General features: G+C 48.8%; 1 protein-coding gene across 5 annotated transcripts in view; it reads left to right on the forward strand.

Annotated features, from left to right (window-relative positions):
* dusp8a (dual specificity phosphatase 8a) overlaps positions 1 to 27,945 on the forward strand; it is a 42,484-nt gene that overhangs the window by 2,267 nt on the left and 12,272 nt on the right. For 2 of the 5 annotated variants that reach the window (XM_058074940.1, XM_058074941.1), the window contains exons 2-3: positions 5,656 to 6,041; positions 12,273 to 12,411. In XM_058074940.1, coding sequence (XP_057930923.1) covers positions 5,805 to 6,041; positions 12,273 to 12,411 — 376 coding nt within the window. In that variant the 5' untranslated portion in view covers positions 5,656 to 5,804. Of the gene's footprint in view, positions 1 to 1,237; positions 2,913 to 3,785; positions 4,712 to 5,655; positions 6,042 to 12,272; positions 12,412 to 24,567; positions 24,976 to 27,945 lie in introns of those variants that run through there. The other 3 variants (XM_058074943.1, XM_058074944.1, XM_058074945.1) reach the window with 3 other exon arrangements.

Here is a 27,945-nt window from a genome sequence, read left to right on the forward strand (position 1 = left end):
AGCATGCTAGCATCAACAGGGCCAAGGCTGTCCTACAATGGCCCTGCATGATGCCATGTCTGGATTAGCCTGGAGATGTCAGGGAATGAGCTAACATGCTAGCATGCTAGCATCAACAGGGCCAAGGCTGTCCTACAATGGCCCTGCATGATGCCATGTCTGGATTAGCCTGGAGATGTCAGGGAACATGCTAACATGCTAGCATGCTAGCATCAACAGGGCCAAGGCTGTCCTACAATGGCCCTGCATGATGCCATGTCTGGATTAGCCTGGAGATGTCAGGGAACATGCTAGCATGCTAGCATCAACAGGGCCAAGGCTGTCCTACAATGGCCCTGCATGATGCCATGTCTGGATTAGCCTGGAGATGTCAGGGAATGAGCTAGCATGCTAGCATCAACGGGGCCAAGGCTGTCCTACAATGGCCCTGCATGATGCCATGCCTGGATTAGCCTGGAGATGTCAGGGAACATGCTAACATGCTAGCATGCTAGCATCAACAGGGCCAAGGCTGTCCTACAATGGCCCTGCATGATGCCATGTCTGGATTAGTCTGTAGATGTCAGGGAACATGCTAACATGCTAGCATCAACAGGGCCAAGGCTGTCCTACAATGGCCCTGCATGATGCCATGTCTGGATTAGCCTGGAGATGTCAGGGAACATGCTAACATGCTAGCATGCTAGCATCAACAGGGCCAAGGCTGTCCTACAATGGCCCTGCATGATGCCATGTCTGGATTAGCCTGGAGATGTCAGGGAACATGCTAACATGCTAGCATGCTAGCATCAACAGGGCCAAGGCTGTCCTACAATGGCCCTGCATGATGCCATGTCTGGATTAGCCTGGAGATGTCAGGGAACATGCTAGCATGCTAGCATCAACAGGGCCAAGGCTGTCCTACAATGGCCCTGCATGATGCCATGTCTGGATTAGTCTGTAGATGTCAGGGAACATGCTAACATGCTAGCATGCTAGCATCAACAGGGCCAAGGCTGTCCTACAATGGCCCTGCATGATGCCATGTCTGGATTAGCCTGGAGATGTCAGGGAACATGCTAACATGCTAGCATCAACAGGGCCAAGGCTGTCCTACAATGGCCCTGCATGATGCCATGTCTGGATTAGCCTGGAGATGTCAGGGAACATGCTAACATGCTAGCATCAACAGGGCCAAGGCTGTCCTACAATGGCCCTGCATGATGCCATGTCTGGATTAGCCTGGAGATGTCAGGGAACATGCTAACATGCTAACATGAGCGAAATCTTGTCAGCCAAATGAGAAAAAGTCGTAATATTATGAGGAAAAGTATGGCATTTTATGAGCATAAAGTAGAAATATTGAACATTTTTAAAAGTCATATTATGAGGGAGAAAATGAGGCAGTAATTTCTGAAAACTTAGATTGGGGTGGAAAATATACATATAAATATAAACAGTAAATTGTCGGAATAAGGCAATATTGTGGGAATAAGACGTTGAAAAATTAAATTTTACAAGAATTGAATCCAAATATGGATGAAATAATAAGAAAAATGTTGTTCTAACTAGATAATATGTCATAAGTAAATATAATATCATTGACTTAACATATTCTAGAAAAAAGTCCTAATAGTCTAAGAAACAATGAAGAAATTTGAATCATTAAATAATTGACTCCCCAGGTCCGGATGATATCTTTGCAACCTTGCATCCTTTCTTTTTCACAATGTGGCCCCCGCTTGGAAAACATGGTGTCCGCAAACGCCCGCATGGTGGACCGGGCAGGTGTCTACTACTACTACTACTACTACTACTACTACTACTACTACTACTGCAAACATGACCGCGTTCAGAGTGCATGTGCACATGCAGCACTTTGTTTCAGAGTAAAAGACAAGCGGACGCAACTCTTGCGTCTCATATTGTGAAACAAAGAGCCTGCTAACGTCATCCGACAGACTGGCCGCGGGAGATGTTCCGCATGAGTTAATGAATGACCTGGATGGTATTACATCAGCATTGGCGGCCCGCCACTTCTTCTTTGCATTGGCCGTCATTTTGTGGCCATTTTCATCTTTTATTAGGTCAGACGTAACGCTGTTATCAATTTAGGGATTGGAACATGCCACGACCAGCAATGCCAAACATGCTAACAGTTAGCACGCTAGCACCTAGCAAGATGGCACTTAATAGCAAAAGTGCCAAGGCTGTCCTACAATGTCCCTGCATAATGCCATGTCTGCATTAGCCTGGAGATGTGAGGGAATGGGTTAACATGCTAACATGCTAACATGCTAGCATCAACAGCCTTCCATTTCCACGATGTTGGCCACCCAGAGTCAAAGGGAGGATGTAGCAGCGTCACTTGGAGACTGCCGCTGCTCTTTCTCTTTCTCATCTTGCATCAGTGCGAGCACAATCCCGTCAGCGTCACCCTCCCCGTGCACTTTCATCCCCCCCCCCAGCTGGACTGTTGCTATGGCAACAGCGAAATCTGCTCACGGCCTACAAACTCCCATCCCGCTCGCGTTTGTTTTCATCTTTTTCTCCCTGAAGGATTGACGATGGAAGACGAAAGATGTGTTGCAGTCGCCATGCTGAGTCAGCAGGCTGACTTTGGGCTCGTCCATCATTGCCCCCTCCCGCATCTTTCCCGGGGCTTCTCTGAGCAAACACGCCCGCTCCAGCATAGCGTCATGTTAGCGCCATGTTAGCAATGTCTTATGAGACCAGTAAAGCTGCACGCTCCTCCCATCCCCTGCAAAGACGAGAGTGATGGAGGGAGGCGGCAGAGTCTCCCGGAGGGACGTCGGCAATGGGGAGGGCGTGGAGCGGTCGCCATTAGACTGACGCAGCATCAGACGTTGTGCTCGGCGGTGGGGAAACCGGAAAATCAAGAAGCCGCTCGGCTCAGCCCTGCGTCATCTAAGGTATGCTGTGACGGTGACGGGCAGGTTCTCATGTGGCAGGAGAGTTTTGGGGGTGTGGGTGGCTCCTCGCTAAGGCGGACAGAAAACCGTGCATTCGGACGTGCTTCTGGCATCAGCCGCTTTGCCAAAAAGCACGTCGTTTGTGGTTTGGATGTGCAAGGGATTGGAATGGTGCGGCGGCGGGATCCGTGTGGCTTCTCTGCCATCCGTCCTCGTAGCTGACTTCCTGCCTTCCTACTTGACGCTCGCATCAGCACTTGCTGGCGGGCTGAGGTAGAACATAATCCCAGGGGGTCCAGATGTTTCCCGGCGAGGGCCACATGGTGGGGAATGACAGGATGCAAGGAGACACATGGAGATACGCTAAGAAGTTATATACAGTATATTTCTACAATATGAATATGTCATAGGTCAAATGTTACTGAAATTATATCTTTTTCCTCATAATATTGTAACATTTTTCTTGTAACCATTATGGTTTGTTTTATTTTTTTGGACTTAATAATTTGACTTTTTTCTTTTTTTTTTTCTGTTTCCTTTAATGAGATTTTTAGAATGTGCCGCAAATGGGCCCCGGGTTGCTTTTTGGACACACCTGGCTGAAGTTTGAAGTGTAACTTTCCATAGACGCATGACAATTAGGGCTGTAATCGATTAATCGCTTTTTTTTTGCCTATAGTTAACTCACAATTAATCGCATTTAATCACAGATAGAAATACATTTATTGACGCGCAATTAACATGCGCTCCTCCTGTTTGACCCTCGGCCCCCACCGTAGTTTGGTTGAAGCGCGGTAACTCTGTAGCCACAAGCCCAACTGGAGAAAGAAAAGCTGAAACTACGGTGGGGGCCGAGGGTCAAACAGGAGGAGCCAACGATAATCGCCGCTGCTACAGAGAACTTCCGTCAGGCGTCATTGTCGTGTTAACTTTGAAGGCGTATTTGGAACATAACTATATTTTTCATCTTTACATGTTAGCGTGGTGATGGAGTATTTATTACTCACTCCCTGAACTTTTTAAATGAAGCGTCATTGCCCCCACCCCATATAAGACGTTCCCCAGTAACTTCCTGTTTACGCTCCCCTTCCTCAGTACTCTCCCTTTCCACCCGAGGTTTAAACTTCCATTTAGGCTTCAGGGTAAATGAGAGGCGGCCCATCCATTTTTCATGAGCCTCAACGAATAAAAGAGCGAAGCATCCACGCTGACCTTCTCGCTTGTCGCCACACATGCTAATCCAGGGGGATGATTTTGCTAGCAAACCATTGCTACACCAGATCCTGACAGTTCCTGGTGGCCAAGGAAACCTGCTCATTCACCCTACGTCAGGGGTGTCCAAAGTGCGGTCCGGGTGCCATTTGCGGCCAGCGGCACAATCTAAATGTAATGTAATGTAATGTAATAAAATGTAAACATAAAAATATCATCTTTAAAATGTCATTAGAAAAAATATAAATAAATATAATGTAAGTTAGATTTTAATCTAAAATACAATAAGGAAGCTAAAAAACAAAGTAAACTGGTACTACTATGAGGAGAAAGGATATTTGTTAAAAGCCGTAATATTCTGAGAAACAAACAAAACAACAAATAACATCATAATATTGTGGGGAAACAAGTCAATATTTCGGCATGTAAATTTCTGAAGATTATTTAAGAATAAATTGAAATATTTTCACAATTTTAAAATAAAAAGAGCAAAAATGTGAAAAAGAGCACTGAGATGACAACCTTTGTGGCCCCCAGGAGGGACAACGGGACGTCCTAACCGCAATCTTTACGCTGCCAACGCTGTGGTGAGCGCCACCAGGGAGAAGCCATTTGTCTGACTGACCGACTGAGGGAGGCAGTCCATCAAGTTTATGAACAGTTCAACATCCAACACAACGCAACACATTCAGCACACACACACACACACACACACACACACACACACACACACACACACACACCACTGGCTATTCCTTCATGTCCAGACCTGCTCTCCAAATCCCCCCAGCTTAATTTATCTCTCTCTGTTTCCTGTTTCCTGATCTGCCGTATAGTCAAGCCACAACACACACGCACGCCAGCAGACGCTAATATGAGTGAAGGTTCAACAGCCATGGTTCCTAAGCCCAATGTGGATGTTCAGCAACTCTTACTGGGCTGGAGGTCGGCAGGGTGAACCTAAATGAAACAGACGGTGTCGCTTTCCCCAGCCCGATGTTGACCATGTGACTGTTTTCTTTTCATATTTTGACATTATTTCCCTAAAATGACAGCATTTTTTTCCTTTCTGCTTTTTTTTTTTTTACATTTTCAAGTACTTGTCAATTTTTCCTGTAATTATGACTTTGTTCCCTTAAGACTTTGGCCTTATTCACATATTACAAGATTTCCCCCAACCTCATTTTCCACAAATTGCAACTTTATTTGGTTGTTTTCCTCGTAATATGACAACCTGAAAGAAGTTTTAATATTCAAACTATGGTGCAAAAATGGCGTTATTTTTCCTCCTAATATCACAATGTTATGCTTGTAAATGTCTGACTTCCTCATCGGATTACAGCTGCTTTCTCTTAATATTGGGACTATGCTTGTAAAATGACGTCTGCTTTGAGCTTCTGTTGGTTCTTTTTTGTTGGATTCCATTTTTCAATGTGTCCCAGGCCCCAAATGGCTTCCAGGCAGCACATTGGGCGACTGTGAATGATGCCATTTAAAAAAAAATGACGTTGATTTTTTTCTTTTTCCTCAGGCACCATGAATCTATCGACGCCTGCCTCCCTGGTGGCCCCCATCTTCTGACCTGGCCGCATCTTGCCCATCTCCGCCTCCAGCACCTCTCCTCATCGCCTCATCTCGGCCATCTTTGATCCAGAGAGACCACCCCGCCCCTCCGCCATTATGGCAGGGGAGAAAGGGCCGACTAAGCGAAGCGCCATGGACATCAAGCGCCTGGCAAGCCTCATCCAGAGAGGAACAGGCCGCCTGCTGGTGATTGACAGCAGGACGTTTTCTGAGTACAACGCATCCCACGTTCAGGGCGCAGTCAATGTTTGCTGCTCCAAGCTCGTCAAGAGGCGACTGCAGCAGGACAAGGTGTCCGTCACCGAGCTCCTGCAGCCCAACGGCAAAGTCAAGGTGAGTGCCGACCAGCTTGGGCAGATTCCTACGTGACGCGCTCTTCATGTTCTTCATGTTCTTCACGTTCTTCACGCCATGCCAAGATGCATACCTGCTTTTGAAGAGGCTGTGCATGCGTGTGCGTCGTGTGTCGGGTACAGACCATTCACGCGTGTTGCAACAGATTCGACATGCTGGCGTCATTGGAGCTAAACCCAAACGAAACCAAGGATCCTCCCATCTGGGACGTGGGGACGCCTCCACGGCGTGATGGTCCCAGCTCCTAAGGGGCATGGGTTCGAGCCCACAGGAGGAGGTGCCGTGTATGTTGGGTGGACAGGCGCGTGTATGCTGTAGGTTTGTTGCTTTTCAGTGGCCTTGAAATCGGATCCTCCCGTTTTCCATGGCTTCCCTTCTGAATATGACAGCCTTTTTTCCATGTCCTGTCCGACCGTGGCACGATGACTCGGGTATTTTTAGTCGCTGTGTGAAACTCAAGAAAGTCTGAGGGGGGAAACCTAAGCAGGGAGGGGGTTGTCGGTGGTGCTTCTTGTGTTGGGGATGTTTTTGGGCCCTCATGTACATCACCCCCCCCCCCCAGTATTACATGACTGGACCACAACAAAGCTGGGATTATGACAACTTCCTTCGGGTTGGTTGCAAGCTGCCTCCAAAAGCTATTTTTAGCGCATTCTTCAACTAGCAACACAACTCGGGTCATGCCCTGACGCACGCAGCCTAATGACAGTCCAATGACACTTTCTTCAGGGTTCATGTACTCGTGCATCTCAGCAACATGGTGGTTCCATGATCGCTCCCTCTCTATATCGCATGTTGTCAGAATGAAGGAATTGTGGTTGATTATTAGATTATTAGTCCAAACATATTGAAATACAAGCTATGTGTTTGTGGTGTGGAGTGTGTGTAAATGCGCGGTGCTCAGAGTACTCCGTCCACATCTTTAATACCACGAGATTGAATGTATCGAGGGGTATAAAATACAACACTTGATTACAAAAAAAACAGACAAGGGGCAAAATATTGCTAAAGATTTTTGTTGCTACGCCAATCATACGATACCTGGGGCGTTCCAGAACTGAAGTTGTGCTGTAAATTTTCAACATGACCGAAAACGTTATGCCTCTAAAGTGACGTCCTTTTTAAATGATCATATTCTAATGTTAGAAATCTGTTAAAATTACATGACAACTTTCTTTGGCTTCATATTTTGACGTTATTCTTGTAAAATGTCTGCAGATGAGTCCATCTTTTCTGTTTCTAGTTTTCTTGTTAAATGAGATTTTTAGGATGACAAAACGCTCTCGTCTGTCTCTAACGTTTCTGAGCTGTCAACTACCACCCACCTATTGCTATCCCCGTGTTTGTTATTACCCCCGCCCGCCCCAACCCCCTCCCTCGCCCAGCAAAGAGGATAAGGCTTGCGATTAATGCTACGGCTGGATAAAGCTGGAACCAGCCGGGTGCAAGAGGAGGGCCTGACGGAGCCCGACTCCTTTGTTATTGGCTAAGCATGACATCATCTCTTTTGTGTGGCCACTGGCAGACCGCGGGCTCGGCACGTGCGGCCTGGCTGTGCGGCGTTCAAACCGGCTTCCAACTAACCCCCAACACACACTCGTCCTTTCAACCCCCACACGGCTCCGAGCAATGCCAAGAGCCGCGTCAACACGCCAAGACGGCAAAGGACACCATTGTGGCTCTTTGTCGGGGAGTGAATGCAGGAAGCACCCAGGGTATTCATGGTGGGGCTGCAGCCCCCGCCGCCCCCCTCGCTGCCCTCCACCTCTCCTCCCATTCAGCTTTAATAGCCTGCAACCCCCCAGGCGCTGCACTCGCCCTCTTTCATGGAAGCTTCCGATGCTTCATGGAAGCTTCAGTTAACTGAGCTGATGGAAGCGTCCATTGCTACTTCAGCAATCCACGGGTCCAATTTCTCCTTTCCACCCCATCCCCTGACGGCTGCGTATGCTAGCTGCTAGCATGCTAGCTGTCCATGTAGGTCACTGATAGATGGGGTGGAATGGGCGGGAGGGGGGTGGCACAGGCCGAGTCAGGAGTGAGGCTTTGCTTCCTTCTTCTGACACCATGGTTTCTTCTGCAGAAGGACGTGGTGGGTTTATTTGCTTGTGAAGCTAATCCCTCCTGCATCGGGGGCAGCCAAGCAGTCATTTGCCTGAAACATCCATTGTCGTGTTTGGGGAATCACCAAAAGCCAGAGTAGAAACTCAAATAGACTCGTCTCATCTTCTTTCCATGAGTTTCTTTTAGTGGATGACACAAGAGGCAAATGTATATCAGATCTACCAAAAATCTTTGTGGTCACGAGGACGTCCCCATATTTATGTTTTTGGGGTAGGGATGCGGTAGAGAGGAGAATGTATGCTTATGGTTGTTTATCTGTAACCACGAGGTTCATGCAAGTGGGGGGTGTTTTTGTGTGGTTCTGCTAACAAGCTAAGGAACACAGCAAAAGATCATCCTTCTGGTATTTTGGAACGTGATGTTCTCGGTGCCAGAGCATGTGGATAGTAGTTGAAAAGTACGATGTTCCTTTTGCCATATCGGCGTGATAGCATCAGCAAAATCTAGTTGATGATTCACTGTGTGGATTCTTTCCCAGTCACATCCACATCCACCCACTGTGTCAAACTGGGAAGTTTTGATGAGTCATTCCTTTGGTCATGCCACGTTCAATAACGTTGATAACCCCAATGTGGCGTGTATTTCTTAGATTGATTCTTTAATGATCTCCTCGTCAACATTCATACTTATTAATGATCTCCTCGTCAACATTCATACTTATTAATGATCTCCTCGTCAACATTCATACTTGGTCTTTTACGTCAGCCTGAAATTGTATGGCCGCCTGGGGAAGTACGTATCTGCATGAACAAAGAACAGGAAGAGCGAATGATGCATTGATGCTTTATGAAGGGGAAATGCGGCTTTCTTTTCCAGTAAGGAGGACACGGTAGAACCGGCTCTGCAGCATGCATGTGCACCTTGTCGTTTGTGCATGCGAGTGAGAGAGCAGTCAGGTCGGACGTAGAGACAGAAATCTATGACAGCATGTATGCATTAGAATTATTATTATTATTATTATTATTATTATGCATTAGAAGCCGTGAGGTCAGACACGGTTCTTCTGATAGAATTGGATATCTTCAACTGAAACGCTGAAATGCTGCTTTTAGCAGATGATGTGCTCCTGCTGGCTTCATCGGGCCGCCATCTTCAAATCCCACTGGATCAGGTCACAGCCGAGTGGGATGAGAATCAGCACCAGAATCAGTCCAGTCCATGGTTCTCGCCCAGAAGGGGTAGAGTGCCATCTGCAGGCCAGGGATAAGATCAGCACCATCACAAGTGGAGGATTTGAAGCGGAGTACGACTCCACATTGGTTCATTGTGGTGAAGCGAGAGCTGAGCCGCGAGGCAAAGCTCGGTCTGGGTTGGGTTACCGGCCCACCCAAAGGACAAGATGCAGGTACAAGCGTATGAAATGACTTTTCTCCAAAGTTCTCCTGAGGGATACGTTCAGAAGCACTCTCATCCAGGAGAAACTCAGATGAGAGACGCTCGAGCCACCTCATCTGGCTCGTCCGCATTTAGGGGGGGCCAGATGCCTCCCAGACACCTCGCTGGGGGGGGGGGGGGGGGTGTTGAAGGCATGTCGACCGGTAGGAGGTCTCAGTTGTCTTGGGAGGAGCAGGGTGAACTAGCCAGCTTAGACGGCCCCCCCCAACCCGAGTGGAAGTGGTTAAGATGGGTAGATGGAAAGTTCTGTATCTAATTCAAGCTCTGATGGGTAGCCATGAAAATAATGCGTGATGCTAATGTATGTAGCTTTTGTGTTTTCCATTATTAATACAGATCCTCATCATTTGGTTGTTGATTTTGTTTTTGTCTCATTGTAGTTCAAGTCCTCCGCTTTCCTCCCCCAATCCCAAAAATATGTTAGCATGTTAGCTTGATTGGCCACTCCAAATTGTCCATAGGTATGAATGTGAGTGTGAATGGTTGTTTGTCTATATGTGCCCTGGGATTGGTTGGCCACCAGTCCAGGGTGGACCCCGCCTCTCCCCCAAAGACAGCTGGGATAGGCTCCAGCACCCCTGCAACCCTTGTGAGGATAAGTGGTAGAAAATGAATGAATGTAGTTGAAGTCATGCTGTATCCACGGGACAGAGACTTGATTGACTTTATCGACTCTATCGACTCTATCGACTTGATTGACTTTATCGACTTGATTGACTTGATTGACTTTATCGACTTTATCGACTTGATTGACTTGATCCAGTTGAAATATCATCACGACAGTAACATCATCTCAAGAAAGGATGAATGCAGTATTTTGTTCTGACCTGATTACACCTGCTTCCGCACATTTCTCCTTCTTCTACCGGTCCAATTCTTCTTCATCTCCATCCTCGTCTCCAGGGCCCCTCCCTTCCTTCCCTTTGTACCACCAGCGTTCCTTGTTTACCTGCAGCGTTCATGCGTCAGAAGGCCCAGGCCAGCACTGCAGAGGGATGGAGACTGTGCTAATACCGCAGTCTGACTTACTCTCTGCTAGATCATCGACCTTTACTGCACCAAACACTTGGGCACATACAGGATGTGACTTGTCCTTTCAAAACAAAAGTCTCGTCAGTCGGACCTTTGTAAGATTCCTTCATGTGGAATGTTGGCCTTCAGAAGGCTTCAATTGATGTTACTCTGAGAGTAGGAATGAGAAAAAGGGACCCATTTATTTCTCGATGCACAGGGTTTATTCTTTTATCCACAGTAGGCATAATGTAGCGAGACACGGGGGGGGGGGGGGGGCTCAACGAAGCATTTAAAGCCAACATCACTCACCTCCGACAGGGGCAAACTTCACACAGCGGCACTTTGCTTCAAACGCATGATGGGGTTTGCTGATTACCCAACAAGTAATCTCAAACTTCATAGTTTTCTTTGTATTGTTCTGTAGATGCGAAACATTTCACACCCTGACTTCTCATCTATTTTTATACCACTGCTTGTTGTTTTTGTTCACAAAATAAAACTTTATCCACTGACAGCACCGTGCTGTGTGTGCACGTGTGTGTGCACGCTGTGTACATATTCACTCTAATCCTGAGGCATTGAGCTGATGCTCCCAAATTAGACCTGATCCCATTAGGATTATCATTCCAAAATTCTAAAGCTCCTGCAAAGACGTGCGTGATCGAGCGTAAGGAAGATCTATAAAACATGGCGGTCCATCAGAGCATATCGTATGGGCAAATAAATGGTGCAACACGGATGGCTACTTTTGTGTTTACTGAGCCCCACACCATCTCCCATCCTAGCTGACCGACTTGGGTCTTTGTATGCGATAGTTCACTAGAGACCATACGGACTCTGGTGGATCCTGACCTCGTCCAATCCCCTGCATGGCTTTGCGTCAAGGCACTCCGCTACAGCTGCTATGCTAGCGGAATCAGGCACGCCCCCCCTCGCGTTTGACAGTTAGACATGTACACGTGTAGTGAAAGGTGCTGTGCATGGGGGGGGGGCGTCGTACCCGCGGGTGAATGAAGGCCGCTCTGCTCAACGTACTCCTCTAGCGGCCCGCTAACGGCGTTCAGTCGTAACATTGCAACATCTTCTTCCTGGTCCTGTGCTCAGTCCACCCCCTCTACCCTCACCCTCCCGCTCGCCCCGCGCCCCCTCCTCTCTCTCCGGTCGTTCAGTGATGCAATGATTCTGCAGTTGGGTGCTGCCTCTTGGTCACGTGACCAAATCCTGCCCGACAACATGGGGAAGATTGGGCGCATGCTCACTTGGCCCTGAGCCGTTTAGACAGCACGACTGCTGCACCAGAATCTTTGACACTGGTTGCCATGGATACACCAATACTATTATTGGACACAGCTGAATGACGAGTCATCAATTGACATTTTCATCACTGCCGCTCCCGTTTATTGTCACGCGTGTCAGCAGGATATCTGTGTGGTGTTGATGGTTGTGGACCCGTGCACGTTGGAGCAAGGCTCCTTTCGGGGCATTGCCTTTTCCAACAGTGCATGGGCAGAGGTTGTGTGAAGGGCACACGGGGGGGTGTCCCTGAAGTCCACATGAATCTTCTTGCCAAGCTCATCAAGCTTTGCATCGCTAATGTTGGAAATGCTATGGTTAAGAAGAAGCTATGAATAACACACTGTTATTGAACTCACCACCTTCATTTTTTTGTTTATGCAGGTGGAGCTGGGCAGGAAGCAGGAAGTGGTGGTTTACGACCAGAGTTCCAAAGAAGCCGGACATCTGTCCAGGGATGCTTTTGTGCACATTCTCATGGGGAAGCTGGAGGGCACCTTCCACAAGGTGTCCCTGCTCACGGGTATGCATCAGGGCGGGGGGCCATGTCTGTGGCTCCTCTGCTTCATTGTTCCTCCTTGTGCGGCGTCAACTGAAGCGGGTTGTCGTGACACATTTTGGTCAGCAGATGTCACTGTTCCGCACCACATGTCTCAGCAGTTGTGGGGAGTTTGGTGGAGTGGGGGCGGGGATACTGCAGATTTTGGCAGGTAAATACAGAGCCAGTATGGCCCCTACTGACACGGATACTTTAAACGTGAACATATTTCACATCATAGATTTGTGATTTAGCATTTGGTTTGTTTCAATACTTTTTAGCAGCAAATAGATGAGTTAACCATTTAACAACATTCTGTGTACAAGCTGGGCCGGGACTAAATAATCTGGCCTCAGATAGTTGACTGGCACCTAAAAGTCTATTTTCTTGCTCTCTGATGACTCTTTGGTGTTGAAGCTTCTCTGACGTAACATCATGTGAGATAATGCTGCCCCGCTATATCGGTAATGATCCTGTCCCGGAGTCCACCAAGCACACTAAGGCTTCATTTAGCAGCAACAGCGAGCCCCTTAATGGTCTCGTTGAGTTAATAGCATCTGCCCGAAGTGCTTGCCCGGCGCCATCTCAACCACGTGCAGCAGCAGAGACTTGACGCCATCCTCAAACGCGTGGGCGCCAAACTGAAAGCCTAATCTTCCTCACTCAGGATTTGGGAAGGAGACGGGAAGGGGCACGCTGCTTGAGGACATCTCTCTCTGTGCTTCCCATCCTTCCCATCCTTCCCCACCTCTGTGGCCCCGCCCACTGGAGGATTAGGGCTTTGTCATGAGTCATTCACAGATCCAGTTGTCACAGAGCACCAAGCGCATGAATTAGTCATAGGAACGCATGCGTGATATTGCAGCTCATCATATTTCCCTTCCTTTGAAGTGTCTTTGTCAGCAGTCGCTCTGCTGTACGAGTCTCACCCACGTCCCTTCTTCTCTGCTGTTTCCACGACGACAGTGGCAGAGAATACATCCGCAGGAGGACCCAGCCAATAGAATTCTTGTTTGGGTGTTTGTACCGTTTGGGTCGGCGGTGCTTGCATCTGCAGACGTGCATGCATACACGCAGTCCTGTATGCGTGCTACATACGTGCATTAATACACGCAGTCCTGTATGCGTGCTACATACGTGCATGCATGCATACACGCAGTCCTGTATGCGTGCTACATACGTGCATGCATACACGCAGTCCTGTATGCGTGCTACATACGTGCATGCATACACGCAGTCCTGTATGCGTGCTACATACGTGCATGCGTGCATGCATACACGCAGTCCTGTATGCGTGCTACATACGTGCATGCATACACGCAGTCCTGTATGCGTGCTACATACGTGCATGCATACACGCAGTCCTGTATGCGTGCTACATACGTGCATGCATGCATACACGCAGTCCTGTATGCGTGCTACATACGTGCATGCATGCATACACGCAGTCCTGTATGCGTGCTACATACGTGCATGCATACACGCAGTCCTGTATGCGTGCTACATACGTGCATTAATACACGCAGTCCTGTATGCGTGCTACATACGTGCATTAATACACGCAGTCCTGTATGCGTGCTACATACGTGCATGCATGCATACACGCAGTCCTGTATGCGTGCTACATACGTGCATGCATGCATACACGCAGTCCTGTATGCGTGCTACATACGTGCATGCATGCATACACGCAGTCCTGTATGCGTGCTACATACGTGCATGCATGCATACACGCAGTCCTGTATGCGTGCTACATACGTGCATGCATGCATACACGCAGTCCTGTATGCGTGCTACATACGTGCATGCATGCATACACGCAGTCCTGTATGCGTGCTATGGGGTTGGCCAGAGGAGGAGAAAAAATCCTGTTAGTATCAACTTCAGCTCTTTTTTTTGAACATTTTTTGCCATTGTTTTGTGTTTAATTTTCCAAATATTTCAACTTTATCCTTAAATAATCTTTCTTTTCATATTATGACTTTATAGTCCGGGGCCGGGGACCAGGAAGTCTGGGCTTCCCCACTGAGACTGCTGCCCCCTGACCCGGACCCGGACAAGCAGAGGAGAATGGATGCTACTAAATTGTTAAAGACTTTGTTTTTCCTCATATTATGACGTCATTCTTATAAAACGACAACTCAACGTCTTCTGGTGGTGAACGTCTTCTGGTGGTGAACGTCTTCTGGTGGTGTTTTTAGTTTTAGAACCCTTGAATCTGACAACGGAACCGTGTGTCGCCAGAGGCAAGCTCAGGCATCGCAGGAAGTACGAGAGGTCAGAGTTCATTCTGGTCGGGTGCCAAATGTGTGTCAAAGAAATGGTAAAAGTTTTGGATTCTTCTGCTGGGCTGTTCCTAGATGAGGAGATGAGTCCCATGAAGTCATCTTTACAGCACTTTAGTGGAATGTACCATTTTATTGCCGTTCTTTGACCTTTTCAAAGCGCCGAGTAAATCAGCTTGCTTGGCTTTATTTGGCTTCCCGCTGTCTTAAAATAAGTATCGCTCCTCTCCCTTAACGTCCTTCCATCTTGTATCCTCCCCCACCTTCACATCCTTCTTTCCTTCATCTACTGCTGGATAGACGGTGCTAATAATTCAATAACTACCTACAGTATGCAAGGCTGGCGCGATGGTGGAAAAAGTTGAAGAAGGTCAGTAACGAGTAGCTGCACCACTCCTACTCATCAGCTGACAAATAGGCAGTGGGAACGTTGCCCCAGGTGGACATTTAGTAGCTTTGCAGGCGGGAGTGTATTGCTAAGAAAAGGCAACAAAGTGATGGCTAAGTCCTACGTGTGCATGCCGTCATAGAACAGGCGTGTCCCAAAAGACACCATAGAAATGCTAGTACAAAGGTCTTTTGGCCTGGGTTTAATATGCGCGCATGTACAGCCGTGTGTTTGCGTTATTACTTCATCGCTGGGAGAAAAATCTTTTTACCAGAAGTGATCTCACTCAGTTGGCACTCACTGACGTCTTTAGAAACTCCTTGTGTGCAGAAGAGGAGAACACAACTGCCCCCCGAGTGGGTCTAAAGTTTGCGTGTTTCCCACCGACCTTGCACCACTTCAGGGTTCTGCCGTCACGGGCCTTCGGTCCTGATGCTGCTCTGCAGGGGTCACCATGATGACCTCTGAACCTCTCACCAACAGCCAAACAAACGAGGAACAAAGAGGAACAAAAAAAACCCTGACCTATTATGCTCATTTTCCACCCTTGGTTTTTGACTTGTGGGCTCCTATAGAGCAGCTACACACAATAACCCGCACAGACAACTTTCTAGATCTTCCAGAATCTGCACCTATTCCAGCTGTATTTCCTTAGATTTGTGCTTCCCGCCAAAAAGTTAGAATTTATTCCACCCACGGCCCGCCTCCAGGCACGCCCACGCCACTGTGATTGGTCACATGTCCAAAGAGCTTCCCAACTACGAACCACCACTTTCCTTCACCCTGCGCTGCGTGAAGGAAACCCAAAACAAGGCACATAGAGTGCAAGAAAAAAAGCACAAATTTTGCCGGCCTCGATATATTGACGTGGGACCTTGACGGATGACGCGTGGCGGGTTTAGGGGTGAATCCTTCACACCGGACTTGAGGTGACGTCGTTTGACTGAAGAGTCGCCCGCAGCCACACGCTGATTCATTGCTGAATGGCGTTGTGGCCCAGAGAGCTTCATGGTTTGACAGTTTGACTTCATCAAAAGTGGACATGAACCTCAATGGGAGGAATAGCTGCAGCATGGGGGGGGGGGGGGTCATGGCTCCCACGCTGTCACCTTCACAAGGCCAAGGACTTAACGGGTCAGATGACATCAGGATGACAGGTAGTAGCAACACTTTCTGTTGCTTGCTGGCTTTGCTGGTTTTTGTTTCCCTTGCACACGCAAGGGGGGGGGGGGGGCATGATGACATCAGGTTGGGGTGTGACAGCCAAGGTACAAAGGTCAATTCATTTATGTGTCATTCTCCGCCACTGTTATACAATGGGGCGGTGCCCCCCCGTGTGTGTGCGTGTGTGTGTGTGTGTGTGCGTGCGTGCGCATGAGAGCATCAGAGAAAGGAGGTGAGGTCATGGTGGAGGCTGGACGTGTCAATGCGGCCCTTCAGACGTGACAAAGAGCTACACAGGAGGTCTGCTTGGGTCAGCCTGCGTTTGTGTCTGCCTGCAACTGGGCTTGAATATGTGCATATGAAGTAGTCAAGCAGTGAAGTATTGAAGTAGTGAAGTATTGAAGTATTGAAGTAGCGTGTGCATGAGGGCGAGGCCATGTTTCAGTGGGGGTGGGGGGACAAAACAAAAGGAGAGCTATTTGGGAGATGAGGTAATAGTCCTCATTTGATCATCAATGTGTGTGGTCGGTCAACCCCATTGCTGTGCATTTGTGTGTGTGGTGCCGCACTGGTGTGTCCAAAGTGCGGCCTCGGGGCCGTTTTATTGTCTTACTGGCCCACGGCACGTTAAAAATATCCTTTACAAGAAAAGTAAAAGTCAAAAGTGAGTAGCACACAAAAGGATGATGGACAGCAATTTGGGGAAAGTTAGGTCCCGCCAAACGCTCATTCACACAATGTAAAAACGGCCCCGGGGGGGGGGGGGCACGAGTGTGTTTTGTACGAGCTTGGCTTCCTTTGCAACACAGTTGAGTTGCAAATGTGAAAAGTGTAAATAGTTGATGGTGTTAGATGAGTTATTCTCATGTCAAACAGACGGTGCTGTTAGTTGTTACTTCATCTTCACCTCCTAACCCCCCCTCCCCCCACGCCCCCCACTCTGCTGCAGATCAATGATTTCATTGAGAAGGAGCCAGTGGTACCATTAGGAGGTGAGCTCACTTTCCCCCGAGAGATCTGACCGTATTCTCAATGACCCCGGCTTCTTCCTCCCCCCCCCTCCCCCGTGACGCCCCCCCCCCCCCCCTTTACCTTCCCTCCACGGTGCTGAGAACAGAGCTCTATTTTTAGGCCCAGACTCCTGCGGTCGTCACATCTGGCGCCAGTGGCCTCGGTGCTCTCGCCCTGGCCTGTCGATACACAAACACTCATTCACCCCCCCCCCCCCCCCCCCAGTCAGCGCAAAGGTCAAAGTAAACGGGCGCTGGAAATATCTCTGACATCACCTCCCTGATCTCAGAAAGTGTTCCACGCTCCGAGAAGCCCCAGAGCGACACGTTGACACGTCGCTGTCGTGCAGCCGTGCGTCTCTCCGCACGTTCGTGGCGAGCGCCTTTGTAGGCTCCGCCTCCGATGCTCCACTTCGTCCAAAGTCCCAGGAGCTGGTCTAGCAGGCACCGGGACTCGCCAAAGGAGCATGGGAAGCCTTGCTGACTTGACTTTTATGTAAGCGTGTTCTCCCGCCAGAGACCCCCCCCCCCCCCCCCCCCTCGTCTGTCTCATTGGCATCACATGATGGGCTGGATGTCATTTTTCCTTCTTTGCCTCAAGAAAGGAGGACAAAAACAGGCCTGTGTGTGTGTGTGTGTGTGCGTGTGTGCGTGTGTGTGTGTGTGTGTGTGTGTGTGTGTGTGTTCATCTGTATGTGTTTTAATGGGAGCCTCTGCCAAATGTTTCCGCCATGACGTGATCCCAGTCCTCTTCTTCTTCTCCTTCATCAGTCCCAAGTCCCTTGCTGGCTGGGGGGGGGGGGGCATAGACACACACGGACTTACACTCACCCCAGCTCACCATTGTCAGCTTACAGCTTGCATAATAACCAGCTATAATAATAATAATAGTAATAATAATAATAATAATAATAATAATAATAGCATGTTCCCTCTTAATGAAGACGTTCCCTGTTAAATATCCTCCTGACCCAAATGTAGAGAAGTTTCAAAACTTGACATCCCAACAAGTGTTGGATCTTCCAGAGGTTCTCAGTGGAGCTTCAAAATGAGAAAAGACCATGAGATGGAAGTGTTTCTGCTGTTGTTTACCTCAACTCTTGCCGTGTTCTTCTCGTATATGTTCTTTTATTATCACACCATTAGGACAGCGCCCGTTCTTAATGAGGATATTTTCTAGCCACCGCTAGCATGCTAGCATCCACCACATTCCAACGGTGCTTCGGCGGCCTACTGCCGTTCCTGTGGTGGCGTCCTTCCACATAACAATGGTGGATTCCTGTTTAGCGCTTGGCCGGCTTTGATGCACTTTGACCTCAGGCATTCCACGACACTTGACTTCCTTGAAGACCATTCGGCTCGCTTTCATCCGCACGTGATTTTCCCTCACCTACGGAAATGATAGCGCCTGTCCAGCATGTTGTCCTGTAAAGGTTTTTCTTCAGGTTGGTAAAAACTTCCCGATCAAAGTGGTCCGTTTTATTGTCATCACCATGACAACAAGCTCATGTTGTAGCTGCCGGAAGGCCCAAGGCTGCAGAATAAAGGAATCATTCATGAAATGTCCACGTCCTTACATGCGTAAGTGATGTCAGGGGAAAGACGCATTTCTCCATAAGCCAAGCCACAAACATTCCACTTCCTGTCTGTTGGGTAACCATTTCCTGATAAACATATCTGATGAAATGACATCAGCCCTGGCCCCCGGAGACGGCCTCAGGAACTCCGCATCCATGTGCTAACATCGGTGCTTGAACAGCGTTTGATTGGTACAGCCACTTGGCTTTGCCGCCATGTCGGCCATCTGCAAGGCATCTGCATGGCCGAGCATCACCAGGGTGGCGTGCTCTCTTGGGGACGGCTTGTCCAGTTCCTCTTGGCTGCGTAGTGTCGTACTTCCTCCATTGTTCTTTTGGAGCTGGCAGCGTGATGTCACCGCACGCACACACACACACACACACACACACACACACACACATCTCTGGGGCTTGTAGCAGGAAGGCCAACCCTGGCTGTGGGCGGGGCCATCACTTTTGTCACCATGCAGTGAACGCCTTCATGTTTGGGCGTACGAGAGGAGACGGCTCAATGATGAAAGGAGGAGTTATGCCCTCGTGTTTGGGCGTATGGAATACCGGGATAATGATCTGGGACCTGCCGAGACGAGCTGATGTGCTAGATTGTGTGTGCAGGTTCTATTCTCTGACACTGAGAGGGGGGTCAAGGTGAGCTTGGGGATCCAAGTGTCTCCTAGGTCAGCATTTCATGCCCCCAGTTTCTGCGTTCTGTCAGTACTCGGGCCATGCTGGCCCCCCCAGTATGGTGTACACGCGTGCAGACACCGCTGAGTGGCTCCAACTGGGATTTTGAATGATGTCCGATTTCTGGTTCACGACCCCCCCCCCCCCCCCCCCCCCCCCCCCAGGCTAAGACTCTTTTTCAGTTTGTGTGTTATTTGTGCAAGAGTGAACATCTTTGTGAAGCAATTTCTTTGCAGTGGTACTACAGCAGGAATAGTGGGGGCTGAGCCCCCCAGGGTGGCTAAGTAGCTCGTAGCACAAGGGCTTTCTTGCATGACCGGCTGCACTGATGAAGCTACCTCATGCATGGTGAGCCGCACCAAGTCCGGTCATCGGGTCGGGCCATCCATCCTGCAGCATCTTACATATCTTTGTTCAATGACCAAATCCTGGTTGTTAGCACCAGGATGTCGTGGCTGAACGTTTTGACAATTGTTGGTTCTCAGATGTTACTATGTCGTTCCACGATCCGCTTACTTTGCTCACGTTGGCCTTTGGGCAAGGCATTGTGTGTCCCTAACTGTCCTTGGATGGTTGGAAGAAGTTGTTTTGGTCCCATTTTTAAAAAGGCATGAACCCATACGCCCCGAGAAGCAACCCCACACATGAATGCTTTCAGGATGCCTGATGTTTTTCTTTGTTTCGGCATGACTGCGGACCGACGGTAGTGATGGACGCCCCAAACAATCACAGAAAATGTGTCTTCAGGGGTCCAATAACCGCGTCTTTAGCAGAATACCAGTCCATCAGTGATGTTGTTCCTGCAGAGAAGTGGCTTCTTTGGGACCTTCTTGCCACTCCAGTCCAGACGGGACTTTGTGGGGCGCCCTGCAGCCTCTGGTAAATGGTGGCTTTAGGTGCCATCCTACAAGCAGCAGTATCCCTGCTTTTCCCTGCAGGAAACCATGGTTACCAGACCAGAGACACAATAGGTTTCAGTCAGGAGGACGCTCATCTCCAGCCTTCGTCCTTGTCAACACTCTCCTATGTGACGTTAGATAGCTGCTCCTTTTGTGGCAGGGCTGAAATGCAGTGGCAGTATTTCTCAAGGGGGGGGGTAGGTTTCTGCAATGTATTCCTATTCATCTTATCACAAGATGATCATAACATTCCGGAGTATACGCAAATTACCATTATTCAAAATTAATATTTGTGTCATTTTCAAAACTTGTGGCCATGGCTGAACTTTATTATTTTATTTTAACCTTTATTTGAAGGTTGGGTCCCTAAATGATCAGATGTCATTCCAGTGTTTGAAATAGAAATGGCTGACTGAATGAACGTTAACCTGCACTTGACCCATACATTTTTCACTGACGGCCTTCGTGCCTTCTTCATCGCCATTGGCCGAGAGAGGAGTTTTAGACGGTGATGGGTCTAAACACCTGGCGCCAATCAAACTGGGGGACAATGGGAGATGGGACAGGACACAAATACTATTGGGGCTTGGTCACCCTCACCCATACAAACACCACATCACCAGTGTCCCTGTGGGATGACCAGATCAGCTATCATCTGCCAATCACCCCCCCCCCCCCCATTCAATTTCCCCATTCCTCCCCCTTCCCTAGTAACTACCTCAACCCCTTGGCATGGCAGCTGTGTCCTCCTGTAGGCATTACATCATTGGAAGAGCAGGCTTGTTACTGATCCCCTAGCAAGGCGCACACACACACACACACACACACACACGCACACACACACACACACGCACACACACACACACTCACACACACTACTGCAAAGACGCCCCATGCATGTGTTTATTGGGCTTTTATTTCTTGTCTACCTCACCCCTCCATAATCCTCAACAGCCTCTGGTTGTTTGATTCCTGCTAGCATGGATCTAACGCACACACTTGGCCATACGCACGCGCACACACACGCGCACACACACACACACACACACACAAGCCAATTAGCTCCTAGTCCTCATCACCCTGACCCCCGCTATCCGGAGAATGACATCGTCCCTTCCTGTGCTCGCCTGACAGATGATCTGTGGTGTTGGATGACACTCCTGTCGCTGCCTGTCTCGGGGGGGGGGGCATGCTCTGGCCAAATAGATTCAGGTCTTCATGTGTTAACGCCCCGCTTATGCAGGATGAGTTCCCAGATGCTGTCACGGGTTCCGTGTCTAGGATGCTCAGCTGACCGTAAACCACTGAAAGTCCAGTCTCTTGGACCGACTGGTAACAAACCAATCAGACCCAGAAAGGACAGGCTGGGCCTTTCCCAAGACGAGCTGAAGGGTCCAGTCGCCTTGGATTTAGTTGCCATGTCCCCACACGCGCCACAGCTTGTTACCTCCATTTGTATTCAAAACAACACGTTCATCTCCATGTCCACACGGGTTATATGTGTTGGCCCCTGATATCCATCGGGGGACCGGGGGGGAGGGTGCCCAGAATGACAGCACCGCCTATTTCCGTCACAGCAGGGACTAAACGGGCCCGGCTGCCATTTGCTGTAATCCTCCAATTAGCACAGCGACTATTCTCAGTATGGTACCCTTCTGAGGACACCAAGAGGGTTTGGAAGGAAATGGAGATGATGTCACATTGGGAACGTTTGGCAGCCTCAGTACAGCATCAGGGGGTTCTGTGGACTAACTGTGGTAGACCTCCCTCAGAGGAATCCAAAAGCTGCCATCCCTTGTTTATCGCGGGTAATTGCTTTCAGACCCGACCGTCATGAGTGAATTTCCGCCAAGTAGAATGAATAACTGGAATATTTGTAACATTATTTAGAGCCATGCCGACATGAAATGACCCTTTTGGTCCCCAAGTTGGTCGTGTAATGGCTCAGCCACCATAAGACATCGTGTCCAACCTTAGCAACCCTAGCATTGGGTAAGTTGTATAATACGTATAATAGGTCAGCCACCATAAGACACCGTGTCCAACCCTAGCAACCCTAGCATTGGGTAAGTTGTATAATACGTATAATACGTATAATAGGTCAGCCACCATAAGACACCGTGTCCAACCCTAGCAACCCCTAGCATTGGGTAAGTTAAATGTCGTATAATACGTATAATGGCTCAGCCACCATAAGACATCGTGTCCAACCTTAGCAACCCTAGCATTGGGTAAGTTGTATAATACGTATGGTTGTTAATGGTTGGACGCGTGTCGTGGTAGCGTAGGTTAAACGTAACGCAGCGTAAGATGCCACGTGGTTGTTAGTGGTTGGACGCGTGTCGTGGTAGCGTAGGTTAAACGTAACGCAGCGTAAGATGCCACGTGGTTGTTAGTGGTTGGACGCGTGTCGTGGTAGCGTAGGTTAAACGTAACGCAGCGTAAGATGCCACGTGGTTGTTAATGGTTGGACGCGTGTGTTCAGCAGAGGACTCCATTCTTCCAAGCTCATGGCCAGCAAGTGAGCCGTTTCATCACACTCCGTCTGCCATCTTTTCTAAGCTTCTCTGCCTTTATCTTTGGCCCTGATGACCATCTGACCCGTCTCAACCTGAGGCTGCAGCATCTGGGAGACTCCATTCCATTTGGTCAACATGTTGATTTCATCCTTAAACGTGTAGAAAATGTAGAAGGTTTCTTTGAAAACTACGAAGCATCCTGTCATGGAATTAGCATCAGCTGAAGCGTGGCCTTCATGTTTGTCATTCCATAGTAAAGTACACAGCGTCTGTGGGCCGTCACACACCACAAACTTGTTGGATCTTCTATTTCTTCTCCTCTCTCATCTGCTTTGGCCTGTTTTTCCTGCCCTCCAGCCTGATGGAACTTCTCAAAACCACACCAGATAGGACTGCGGACGGGCGGGACGCTGACGTCACTCACATTCACAGGCACATGCATTCCTGTCCTTAAACGCATCGTCCCAATTGCTCACGTTGTCTGTCAGAGGTCCACAATGCAGTACTTCGGAAGCAAAGTTCTACTGAAGCCCTGCACTCTCATCACTTGAAGGAAAACGCCATCTTTTTGGAATTGTCTTGCATGATTCAGGTCTAAAGATAAAAAGCACATGAAAGATCACATCAAATATAATTCTACAAGAAAAGAAGAAACGACAACAATAGCAAACACGGAAAAGAACAATGTGAATTTGACTAGCATAAGGAGGAAAAGGTTGTAATCCAACAAGTAAAAGTGGTCATTTTACAAAAGTAACCACGGTAATATTACAAAAAATAACATTTTAGTAATAAGTTGAAAGATTGAAAATATTTCAATATTATAAATAAAAATACTATTTTTAAAATCCTAATAAAACAAACAAAGCTTTTGTAGCCAAAAGATGTAATATAATATCATATACATAACTATGCTTTACTTGATTGTTACCGTGTCTTAGAGGAAACGTAAAGTCATTTGTAGGAAAGAAATCATGACCAAGAAACCACCAACCACTTTGGCATCTTCAAACATCTCATTTGTACGCCATTCATCAGAACGGTACAGCAAAGCACCCTGGGAAACAGGAAGCGTACTACTGTATGGCTTCTTGGCATATACTGACTGCATATACACTTTCTACATAGTATTCTATATATACTATATATATATATATATATATATATATATATATACACTACGTATATATATCCTGTGCTTTGACCATGCGGCCCCGGCTAGTAAAGGTTTGGGCTCCCCCGAGTGAAGTCAGAAGCACCTATTAGCCCCTCACCTTCCCCGAGAGAGGCCTACCCCGCGGGCCGGCCCCCCTGAGGTGGCCGCATATTTGTTGGCTGAGTAAGGAATGCGGTTACATGCCTTGGACATTAGCTATGACGGCGCTCCGGCTCCGCTGGGGAGGGCGTGAACAAGGCAGCCAAGGAGGGGGGGGCGGAGTCTGGCCTCACGGCCAATGAGCTCATTCACCCTCCGAGCTGGAGGAGAGCGAGCGGCGGCGTCATCTGCCGTTGGTAGAGCGAGCCATCAGCGGTGCGGGGAGGGGGGAGGGAAGGGAGGAGGAGAGGGAGAGGGAGGAGTGTACGCGAGCGAGCGAGCGAATGGGAGACGGGGAGAGCGGAGCGACACAACAATAGCGAGCTGCTGGTCTTGCTGTGGAGTCACTGAGAAGACAGACGGAGCTGCAGCAGTTGCCCCCCCCCCACCCCCCAGTGACTTCATAAATTGCCAAATATTCATCTGGGAGCATTTCTGGGATTTTTGCCTTGATGTCGGATATTGGACTTTGGGATCTTCATTTCCAAGGACCTGGATCAGCCCGCTAACCCGTGTGGACTTCTGTCCAGCTTCTCCCTTGGGAAGAGACTTTTGGTTTGTTTAGCGAGAACCGCTCTTCTGGGGGGGGGATGCCTCTAGATGTGGTGATATCTCCAGCAGAGGACCGTTTTTGGCCGGACCTGCAGGACACGGACATGAGGCTGAAGATCAGGGTCCGCCGCATGAAGAAGGGGAGAGAGCTACGAGGTGTGTACCCACCCGGACACACCACAAGTGTCTTCTCATTGAAGGGGGGCCGCCTGGCCCTGCCTGGCCCTGCCTGGCCCTGCCTGGCCCTGCCTGGCCCTGCCTGGCCCTGCCTGGCCCTGCCTGGCCCTGCCGCTAGCATGCATGTGTGTTGTAAATGTGCTCTGTGATGATGATGATGATGATGATGCTTCGGCGCTGGAGACTGACAGCAGCGTGAAAGCTAGAATAGACGTGAAGCCCAAGGTGGTGTTGGGGTGAGCTTTAGTACCTGATGTGGTCCCTGGAGGAGCTTGTCAGCGCTTCTCTCACCTTTTAGTTGGCACCGTCGTGCCGTTTAGAGATGCAACAGGAAAGAGGAGGCCATTGAGGGTGACATCATGAAGATGAGATGCAGGGAAGAGGAAAGCAAAGGGAAAGGATTGAGGGAGGAGAATCGGCGCTGTGACCCGTGGTAGGACGTTCTAGTTCACGTGTCCAACCATCTCATGGGGCTGGCTTGGCTTTTTCTTGCTGTTGACGCTCATCTTCTCTTTCTTTTCACAACGTGTCTAGAGATGATGCTATCTTGGTATGTGCGGCGTGCACTGGACTCATGGATGCCATCTGGCACGGGATGGTATCTCCACCATCATAGGGCCACGTAGTGACACTCATGGATGGTATCTCCACCATCATAGGGCCACGTAGTGACACTCATGGATGATATCTAGCACGGGATGGTATCTCCACCATCATAGGGCCACGTAGTGACACTCATGGATGGTATCTCCACCATCACAGGGCCACGTAGTGACACTCATGGATGGTATCTCCATCATAGGGCCACGTAGTGACACTCATGGATGGTATCTCCACCATCATAGGGCCACGTAGTGACACCCATGGATGGTATCTCCATCATCATAGGGCCACGTAGTGACACTCATGGATGATATCTAGCACGGGATGGTATCTCCACCATCATAGGGTCTCGTAGTGACACTCATGGATGGTATCTCCACCATCACAGGGCCTCGTAGTGACACTCATGGATGGTATCTCCACCATCACAGGGCCACGTAGTGACACTCATGGATGGTATCTCCACCATCATAGGGCCACGTAGTGACACCCATGGATGGTATCTAGCACGGGACGGTATCTCCACCATCGTAGGTGAAAGCATATCGGTGAATCAGCTTTCTTTTTAAATAGTCTTGACCTCATTCCCATAGTATAGTAAGTAGTAAATAGGTATTTTACTATACTATATAATGTAGTAAAAGTATTTTCCCCAACCTGATTTTCATTTTGTTAAAATATTGAATATATTTTTTAAAGTCTAATATTTATATTCTGTGCTACTGTCATGGAATTATTTCTCCTTGTCATATTTTATTCTTATTAAATCTTCAGCCTTCCTCTTAAATAATCTCATAATGTCAATAAATCTAAATCCTCTAATATTTTCAGATCTAATTTTCACATTTTTGTTTGTCATATTGTAACCCAAAAATGTACAAAATTGCATCTTTTATCATTCAAATAATGATTGTATATTTGTAATTATGATTTTATGCTCATATTTAGATCTTGTCATAACATGAACGTTCTTTGTCCTTTTCTTCGTTTTTCCATTCTTGCTGTTTTTGTTGATTTGTAAATGTCTTTGTCGGGATAGGATAGGATTTTTCGGATGTGCCACGAGCCAACAAAAAACAGTTGCGGCTCCCGAATGGCCCCCGCGCCGCGCTTTGGACGCCCCCACTTACATGGATTGTGTCACATGAACGCATCCATAAGAAGATGTTACGTTAGCATTTTCTGCTGAAACAGCAGTTTGTGCACCGGAGGACGAAGGACAGGTTCCCTACAGCCGCGACGTTAAAAGCCATGACATCACCAAAGGACTGTCCGTCTCCCACTTGATTGTCCATCTCCCAGTGTGTGTGTGTGTGTGTGTGTGTGTCCCAAACACACACACACACATCCCATGTCTTTGTGGGCTGAGTGGGACATGTGTGCAATGATGTCATGTTGGGGGGGGGGCATTGAAATGCTAATGTGCCCTCCTGGGGATGGGGGACAGCTGGAGGGACGCAGGGTGGCGTCATGTCTCCCCTGATATGAACCTTGGAGGGGTGCGGGGGGGCCATTCAGGCAAATCAATGCCTGCAGGCTGTGGGGGGGTGTGGGGGTGTGGTCTCCATTGACGGGGGGCTGAAAGCCGTAGACTTTCGGAGAGGAGGGGGGCTTAGCTTGTATGGATAAAGCAGCGATTGTAGCGATGGGAGCCATGATGTAACGGCCCATTCAGCGTAACGGACAGACGCACGGCGTGCACGGCGTGCACGGCGTGCACGGCGTGCACGGCGTCAGGCCAACACGCTCCGCCGGCTTAACGCTAGCGTTCAACACTCCGCATCGGCTCCCAAAACTGCAGGGACCCCCATCCCAACATCTGTTTGAAACGACTGGCGTCTAGCAAGATGAGCCGCGTCTTCACAAATGATGGATGAGGGAAAGCTGGGGGGGGTGCGGGGGGGGGGGGGGGCAATAAGAAGTTGCATAAGCGATGAAATGGGCCGTGTCAAACGGAAAAAGGAAGTCACCGCTGGCGACACACTGCCCTCTTTCCCGTATCCGTACTTGCCTGTCAGCGCCCCGTGTTTATTTTCCACACGGACAAGATGACTCCAGCGTGGAAAAAGGATTGGCTTCCTTTCACTGAGTGCTCATAAAGCAGTGGCTGGCGTGCAGCGCAGGGACGCCTTGATGCGTCCGTACGAACATGTCATCATGTTTGGCTGGCTGGCGATGAACTCATCCTTCCCGCTTGACCTTCTGATGTCATGGACGGAGACAGCTGGGTGTGTGTGTGTGTGTGTGTGTCTGTGTGTGTGTGTGTGAGTGTGTGTCACAGGGTATTTTCAGTGACCTCATTGTGAGTCCCAAATGTCCCAAATTCTCCAATCTCATTTCAAAATC

Source organism: Doryrhamphus excisus, chromosome 6, assembly GCF_030265055.1.
Source record: "Doryrhamphus excisus isolate RoL2022-K1 chromosome 6, RoL_Dexc_1.0, whole genome shotgun sequence".
NCBI lineage: Eukaryota > Metazoa > Chordata > Actinopteri > Syngnathiformes > Syngnathidae > Doryrhamphus > Doryrhamphus excisus.